At 42.1% G+C, this 9,140-nt stretch overlaps 1 protein-coding gene across 1 annotated transcript; it reads right to left on the bottom strand.

Moving 5' to 3' along the window:
- Positions 1 to 336: 336 nt before the first annotated feature.
- Positions 337 to 1,354, bottom strand: LOC119816560 (vomeronasal type-1 receptor 4-like). Its single transcript, XM_038333309.1, has 2 exons — positions 1,277 to 1,354; positions 337 to 1,239 (listed from the first exon to the last, which is right to left on the bottom strand). The coding sequence occupies exon 2, from the start codon at positions 1,231 to 1,233 to the stop codon at positions 337 to 339; it is 897 nt and encodes a 298-aa protein (XP_038189237.1). The 5' UTR covers positions 1,234 to 1,239; positions 1,277 to 1,354.
- Positions 1,355 to 9,140: the final 7,786 nt, after the last annotated feature.

Genomic DNA, 9,140 nt, shown 5'->3' on the forward strand with positions numbered 1-9,140 from the left:
CTCTTCCACTCTCTAAGGGCACCATACACACACAAGCTAAACAAGCATAATGCAGGCAAACTATTCATACACAAGGAATGACTACAAATATGAAAATGGTTAAAGAATAGAGTCCCTTCCAAGTGTGGCAATAAAGAATGAGGTTTCTATATCACTATAATTTGCTATGGTCTCCCTCATTCTCCACTCTAGGCTTGAGTCCCCAGGAAGATTGTCTGAGAATAAACACACGCTTAAACTGCAGGGTGAGATTTTGTGTTGCCCACAGCATTACAGAACTGAGAGTTCTTTCACACTTATTGAATGGAGAAATTAGAGATAGTGTCTCTATTTCTCTCACTCAACATGCCAACACTCAGGCAGAAGTCCATCCCTGTGAATCAACACAACAGGGCTAAAAGTTGCATAGCCAAGAGCCAGAAATTTTTGAATACTTCCCATAAAGGATTTTTCTCCTATAGAGAGACTTAAAAATAGAGAAAAAGCACAGTCAGCCCAATAGAAGAAAACAAAACAGAGCATTAGAAGGAGGACACTCTGAGCAGCTCTCAGCTCAGGAGGAGTTCTGTAGAGAAGCTTGGAGTTCTGAAGGTAGAGGACATGCTGGTGGTGCTTGTGGAGAAGAAGTACCATGTAGCCACTGGCTGCTCCCATGGCTCCCTGAAACACAGTATCTCTCAGGACCATGAGAGGGAGAACAATCCATTTTGTTTTCTGACTTTCTTGCATGAAATAACAGTGGCCATCTTCACTCTTAAACTGTGATATATTCAGGCTTGTACTAGTGACAGAATGGATTAGGTTCATACCTATTAAAGCATTGAGTATCCAAAAGAATAAAAAGAAAGGAAGGATGTGCCATGCAGACTTTGGTCTGAGCCTCCTCCACCCAGAAGTTCTGGGACTGATGATGATGGCCTGGACCACAGTGAGGAGACCGCTGGTGCAGATGGAGAGTCCACGGGCCACTCTCTGAAGGTAAATGAAGATCTTACATCCTATGTTACCTGGGAAGTTTCTCAAACCTAAAGCTGGCAATGTCTTTGGCAATCCTTTTGCAAGAAGGATCATAATATTTGTAAAAGCCAAGTGGATGAGAATAAGGTGTACGGGTTTCTTCTCAGGGCCTCTCCACCAACTGATCATATTATTCACAGAAACAGAAATATTCCCCAGAGTGCCAAGCACAGTCATGAAGAGGAAAATCACTTCCATAAGAAAATTCAATTCCATTTCTTCCTTTCCACATAGAAGAATTTGTGCCCAGTATGAAAACACTTTTCAAGAAAGCATCAGTAATGTAACAAGTGGATCTGAAAAACACATTTTACACAATAGCATTTTCTAGTGTGCAAGAGGCAGCAATGGACAGATGTAATGTTGAAAATTAAATCCATGAAATACCTCCTTTTTCCACTCTGTGGACTCTGGGATATTGTGTGTGCTCTGACAGGTGAGTTTGGTAAGTGCTATTCAAAATCTCAAGTTTTAAAGAAGATTTTTATTTTTTAGCTCTAAACTAGCATGTTGGGGCAGCTGGCCCAATCCCTGCGTTCAGGGGCGTGGCTGCTCCAGCGGGGTAGCATTCCCCTTAAATAGGATTGGGGAGCCGGAAGGCGCCCGTTCTTTGCGCTGCCCCGCGCTCACCTTCGGCTCCGCTGGACCCTTGGTTCTGTAAGTTCCCTTATCTCCCCTTGTATTAAAATTGAGTAATTATAAAAGGACTATTTTTGGTTATTTCCAATCTTCGCCGCATCACTAGCAAAATTGACTTGTTGAAGTTGTGTGTGTGTGTGTGTGTGTTTCTATCTGCGTGCATGGTTTATCCTTGTTAACTCTCAGCATAGCTGAATTGAACTCCACCAACCAAAATTTCTTCCTCTTTTTCTCATTCTATTTCATATTTCCCCCACTCAATTCCCAAAATCTAAGGTTCATGCCGACCCTGTCTGCCTTGCCCACATCACAGACACTGGGAAACCCTGCTGGGTCAGCACCTATAGCATCTCTCAGATCTGCTAACTTTACCCTCCACACTGCCCAGTCCTTTGTCTGATATTACTTTCTTTTCTGCATCTTGAATAACATAACAATATCTAGGTTTGCCTTTTGTGTCAAAGCTTTGCAACTTCTATTTCTAATTTCACTCTGTATAAATATTTATTGGTCATTTTTTAAGGCAGTTCTCAATGTCAAATCAAATTGTAAAACCTTTCCAGGTAGGGCCCAACAGTTAAAGCTGAGTCATAAAAAGATTTGCTGAAAAATTCATGGACCCACCAGGTTGCAGCTAAGGAGTGTGTCTAGCAGAACCATGTAGTGCTTCCAAGGAGAGGGGGTAGCAGAGAACTGTGACACCAGTGGATGAGTTCAAGACATTTGTGACTCCAGTGAGTGACCTCAGGGCATCTCAGGCAGCATGGACCAGCTCTCCACCAGGGGAGATGAGGGGGGTGGAAGAAAGGATTAATGAGGTGTTAGCTGCAGCCGTGAGATGAGTGTGGTTAATGACTTATGACTCCTCAGTGTTGGCTACGTACAGTACAGTTGGTTTAGGCATACTGGGATGAGTAGGAATTCTCCCGTCAAAGAAGTCATGATGGCATTTGCCTCTGTAAGGCTTTGTGAGCTGAAATTATGTCAGCTTGCTCTGAAGCCTGGTTCTCTCCCTGTTTCCTTTCCAATCTGCTTATCAGGCAAGCTGCTATATTCTTTATCCATTTGAGCTGATCACAGAACTTTAGCTCTTGGCAAGATGCTACTCTTTATTTCCAGGAGCTCCATTCTCATTTCTCAGGGATTTGTGGTAAGCATTGACACCTTTTCTAGAAGAAGCAGAGTCTGCATGTTTCATGAATTTGTGTGTTCTGAGTACTTAGAATACCTCTGTTCACACTGCTTTTTTTTCTATGAAACCCACAGAATTGTTTTAAATGTTTATGTCTTGATGATGTCACCTGTATCCTGTATAAACAGAGCCATGTTCCCAGGTTTGGGTTTATGTTGCCGCATGGCTTTAGAAATGACAGTTATTGTTTTTCAACTGTTCCTCTGACAGAGGGGTAATATTGCCTGTATTATTGGTATATCTAGAAATCACTATAGCACCCCAAATATCTGAATATAATATAATGAAATATCCTCCAGACATTAATAGCAAACACATCAGCATTCATTAACATATTTACAATAAAATTATATGTCTAATCAGAGGTTGGAGTCTGTAAAAATCCCTTCAATAATTCACCCTAAATCCATTTTTCTGTTTATTTAGTATTTAATTTCCTGGGAATTCTTACTTTTCTGGTCTTCTCTTTTTTCCCCCAAAGTTTCAGTCACAGTTCAAAACAGATTCTGATCTTTCAATAAGGGATTCCTTCTACTGGAATGCACTGTCTCAGGAGGGAGAGATGACTCATCCTCCACATTATATTGGGCAATGCTATAGGAAATTAATTTAAAAGACAGGATGGACTTATGTTTAGCTATATGGATGAGCTCTTGTCTGGGAAAAAAACCCAATAACTTGGTGTAGGTTACATCCATGTATCCTGATTTTCTAAAAAGAAGCAAACAAAAGCAAAACAGATTATTTGTCTTTGCTGCTTAACAGAAGAATAAACCTAAAATGAGCTATTTCCAGTTGTTCTAGTTCACAGCCTTAATCCTTTGTAGCAGGAATTCTCAAGATGGTTTAGTGGTTTCTCCACACCTAGCAGGAATACAAAGATTGTAGCTGATAGAAGTTTGTATAATATTATGTGATAGACTACAGAGACTAAGGATGGATACAGAAGGAAAACCTTCTGTAAATTAGGAGTTATAATATGATTGTAAAAAGAAAACACCTGCTAATATTTGAAAAGTGGAAATGTACTAAAAGTGCCAAGAACCAATCTTACAAACACTAGGGATACTGAAGGAGTCACAAGACTGGGAAACATGGTGGTTAAAACAAGAAAATTCGTTTTTCTTTTGCCTTGCTATTTTTTGAGACAGAGTCTCTCTATGTAAACCAGGTTAGCCATGAACAACAAGTACCTAGGCTCAGTCTCTCTAGTTTCGACGTGACAGGAGTGTCTCATGATCATCTCCAGGGTTTGACAGACATATATGAAAATCTTCTATATACTAGTGATTCCTAAAAGTAGAAAAAAAAAGGAAAGAAACCTTAATCAAAACCTAGCCAGAGCTCTGTCAGGATTCTCCAGTCTGAGAACTATTAACAATACCTCGGCATTTCTGTTCCATCTCTGCATCTCCAGGAACTAGTCTCCTTGGATCTTTCTGGAGCCAGGGCCAGAAGGAAAGTGGAGGTCCTGAGGATCACAGAGCGGGGCCTCTGCTCCCTGGATTAGTCAGAGAGTCTTCTGCTTTAATGAAACTCTCCATGGCACAGCTGAGGGGATTGAAGATCTTACCTCCATGTACTCACCTGGACCTCTGTGATGCAGACAGGATGTGGGGCAGCTCTGGGAAGGTGACACTTGTCAGGTCATATTTGTACTGTCAGGATTTGTGGGCTCTTGGCTGCCATCATGTATTGCAGACTTCACCTTTCATGTGGTCACAGTGTCAGGGGAAGGAAGGCCTCTGCAGAGCCCCAGTCCCTGAAGTACAGCTTCCCTCTCTCTCCACGATTACTACATCTATTTTTCTCAGCAGTTATTTCAAGATTAATTATGGTTTAATTATTTTGACAAGAAAAACAAGAGGGGAGAAAATGAACAACCAACTTAAGTTTCTGTGTACGGAGAGCCCTGCATCTTCTGACTGGTTTTCATCATTTCAAAGTGCCAAGCTGTGACCTGAGCAGGACCTATTTCTGACACATAGACCAGATGTCGTGCTTTTCTTTCCAAAATCCCTCACTGCACAGGAGAATAAATGAGGCTAAGCACTGAAGATTCTGCTCTCTGAGCAAGTCCCAAACATGGAACAGGATGATTTAAAGCCCCTTGTTCTACCTGTGCCCATTGATGTAAAGGACTTTTCTGTAAATGATTATTTCACTCTTGCCCATTAAGTACTTTAAATAATTTTATGTGGAACTTGAAATATAAAAGCTTCCCCAATACTGACTTTATTCTAAAAGTAATCTTTACTTACAAAACTTTAAGGGCACTTTTTTAACTTAGCGGTGTCCTAGGGTGGTCCTTCTGTGTATTTTTTAAGCTAGTTCCTAGGAGGCCTTTCCTATCCCAAATGCAACATAATATAAATAAAGGTGGGTTCAGGACTGAGATTTAAAAAGATGGTATCATCATTGTATTCTTGGAAGAAAGTACCACAGGGTGTCCTTGGGAGATGCGTTCAAGGCTATGGCTCTCACTCTGTGCCCTGAATTGTGGTGTCTCCGTACACATAGGTGCAACTGGCACATAACAGAAGCTAAACATCCTTCTGTGTAAACAAAATGACAGCTTTTTGCGGAAACCAGGATTTCTACCCTTCCTATTGAAAAGGGAATCCAGAAACATGGAAAGAAAGGTAGATATTACATATGTCAGGATCAATTGAAATTGAAAAATAAGAGTTGTTGGCCAAATGGGCATGATGGGAATCCAAACAACCCAGGCTGCTGCTAAGACTGTAGGTTGTTCCTCACAAACTCATAGTAAGGCCCCACTGCTGAAGACAACACCTGCTTAGCTCATTAAAATGGACAGGTGGAGTTGTTGCCTACATAGAGGCTTTACCCCTGTGTTTCAGCTTCTTTGGTGCAAGAATGTATTCTGTATGCTTTCAAAAAAGAAACATAAACACCAACCCAGCCATAAACCCAGCCCTTTATCTGCAGTGGTATCTTGCTTGCAAGAAAAGCCTAGGTAAGGGTGAAACAAAGCTTGTGGCAGTAACCAACCAATGAGTGATTTGACTTCTGGTGTCCATGAGATGAAACCCATGTTTCATCCTGCTAAGGTGCCCAGGAACCTGAGAACAGATTGCCAAGGGATCTAGAGTAAAACCAAGGACGACTAGTTTAAGAAAAGGAAGAAATGTAGTAATAAAATGACTCCTAATGATAGTCTATTGCATTCCTAGATCAGTGTCTTGTCCAGACATCATCAGAGATTTCGAGTTTTAGCTGCCACATTTTTCTGTCTACTATGTCACCCTTACCCCAGGCTCCTCCCCGATGGTGAGGCACAGGAAGTGTAAAATAGAATTGCTACTTCCTGATGTAAGATTGCTCTTAAAACCACCTTCCACTCATGGCCTCTCATTATTGGCCCTGTTGACACCATCTAGTCTAGAACCATCTAGAACCACCCAGGCCTTTCGTTCCTTTACTTCCCTATTGCATCTGTACCACTGTCTACATGTTCTCCTTGTCTGACTCTGCTCATACTCAACCTGCATTGTTCACAGTCTAATTTTCTATTAGCCCATTTCGCTTACCTTTTTCTCTAACATACCCAATGTGGCCAGCGACAGCACCAAGTGGTGACTTTTAAAATGTATGATAATCTGCCATTCTTTTAGTGAATGTTCTTCAGTGGCCTCCTAGTATTCTCATAAGCAAACTTACACATAGTGTCTATTATTAGAATTTTGCTACATAGACTTGATCCCCATCTCAGGCACCTCAGTAGGCCCACTCTGGCTCCAGGAGCCTGGAAGTTTCCTAGACAGCTGCTTGTTTTGCTCGGAAGCAGCCCCAGCAGCAGCAACAGAGCAAATCAACCCAGAGGCATGAGGGAAGGACGGCCATGCAAGCCCAAGGCAGGAAACTCTTCCCTCTGACACTTTTCTTTTAATGTGGGCAGATTCCTTCAGGGACCACCCACAAGTGGGGCGGTGCTTCCCCCATCAATCAAGAAAGTCAGAACAATTTTAAGGTGAGGCTCCTCATTCAGTGAATTGACATAGAAGCTATTCATACTAGTGGTCTTGAATCTGTATCATCAAAACATTAAGAACCGACGTGGGGTTAGTGAGGATCTTTCCCCAGTCTGTAGGCTTTTGGTTTGCTGTTTTTGTCTTATTGACCATGTCTTTTGCTTTACAGAAGCGTCTCAGTTTCAGGAGGTTCCATTTATTAATTATTGCTCTCAATGTTTGTGCTACGGGGGTTATTAAATTGAGAGCGTGGGGGTTACGGGACGGGTAAGAAGGGGAGAGGGTAAGAAAGGAAGAGAGTGAAGAAAAATGTATAGTTCAATAAAAACAATAAAAAAGAAATGAAAAAACATTAAGAACCTACTTTATCTTAATGAAGAGCAGTATTTCAGATTCCCATTGCTTGACCTATCCCTTGCATTACTCTGGAGAGTTTCAACTTTTGGATCCAGGAAGGGGTGCGGAAGCCTTACCTTCCGTCCAGGGACAGCGCTACGCTACACAGGGAATGGGCTTGCACTCCCTGTAGGAACGATTTGTGTCTTCCTATATGTTCTGGGAGGGAATGCAGGGAGCTGATGGACAGCTTTGGCGAGCAGTCCTTTATGATCCGGGATCCCTTCAAGAGCCACACTGAAGCAGCTCAGCGCAGACAGGAGCCTCTCCGGGACAACTGTAATGCAAAGTCTTGAAGACTGCTGGGCTCGGGATTTTTCTGGACCCTCTGAATTCACCTGTGTCCCAGGTCATGAGTTCTCAGTGCCACTGATGCCCTGATGCTTTGCAAAGGTGAACTACCTGGGTTCCACCAAGAAGATCCTGTCTGTATGCTCAGCACTTCAGACCCCTGTCTGAAGCTCATCATGTGTGTGCACAGCACCAGGGAACATGGAGTCTGGAATTCCATGGAGAAGGATAGGGGAGACCTAAAGAACACCGGGATGTTCAGTGTAGACCATAGTGACTGTGAGAAGGGGAAGCCCAGTGTTAATCATCTGTCAGTGAGGTATTTAGTGAGCCAGTGAGGCCCTGGCCCTGAACATAGTCTCCTGATATGGGATGTCCTTCTCTATATATGTTGCTTTTATTGGTTAAAGAGTAAAGCTGTTTTGGCATATGGCAGGGCAGATAATAGCCAGGCTGGAAGGGATATAGAGAAAGAGTAAGCAGAGTCAAGGAGATGTCATGTAGCTGCTGAAGGAGATAAACACCTTGGAACCTTATTGGTAGGTCACAGCCTTGTGGTGATATGCAGATTAATAGAAATGGGTTAATTTAAGATGGAAGGGTTAGTGAATAAGAAGCCTGAGATAATAGGCCAAGCAGAGTTGTAATTAATAGAGTTTCTGTGAGATTATTCGGGTCTGAGTGGCCGGGAAACAAATGAGCAGTCTCAGTCTACAGCCTTCTGACTCACAATGACATCGTTTGAGGGAGCCTGTTTTCCAGAGTTTCTTGTGGTGGTCCTTTAATGTCTAACCGAATTGTAATTGTCCCATTGTGTTGTCACTCGTTTTCTTAGTTTTCAACTTAGCAATGTCACACACGTGTTGATCAAATGTGCTGGCTATGACATTCGCTTGTCTCACTGTCACCTTCAATCTGCCATGCAGACTCACCGCAGATAAGGCTCATCTCATCTCCACCTCCACTTTCTTATGTGGCTCTCACGCTCTGACTTTGAGGGAAATGAAATACTCTTATCTGAGAGAACCATTACTGCCCATATTTTCCAAGAGTTAGCACAAAGCTAAAAGTCATGTGATAGTTATGGTAAAATAGGAAGATAGTATGAATCCACTTTCCACCTGCTTAAAAAATCCTGAGCTAGTCTTGAGATAGTGCAATGCCAAACTTCTTAAGAAAAGAAGATGTATTGCTATAATATCTAATCCAATATTGTGACAGATTCCAGCATTAAAGCAAATGGCAGTTTAGTGGGAAAGGTCTGTAATCACGGCATTTGAGAAGCTACAGTAGCTGAAGATCAGCCTGTGCTATTAACTGAATGCCAGGTCAGACTGTGCTATTCTGATGGCTACAGAAACTCCATTTTACGCTTGAGATCCACCTTGGTACCCACAGCTCTTTGTCTCCTACTCCAGTGCCTGGAAAATTAGTTGCAGGTAACCATGATTCAGTAACTACCACCCAAATTTATAATGATATTCCTTGTTATGGTATGACTAATTGATGGTTTTGGCTTTTGTAAGCTGCTTATGCAGATATTCAAAGAGTGATTGAGTACCTTAACCATGTAAACTTGGCAGAGCAGTCCAGTTTTTTCTTGCTTGGGT

This window comes from Arvicola amphibius, chromosome 6 (assembly GCF_903992535.2).
Source record: "Arvicola amphibius chromosome 6, mArvAmp1.2, whole genome shotgun sequence".
Classification (NCBI taxonomy): Eukaryota; Metazoa; Chordata; class Mammalia; order Rodentia; family Cricetidae; genus Arvicola; species Arvicola amphibius.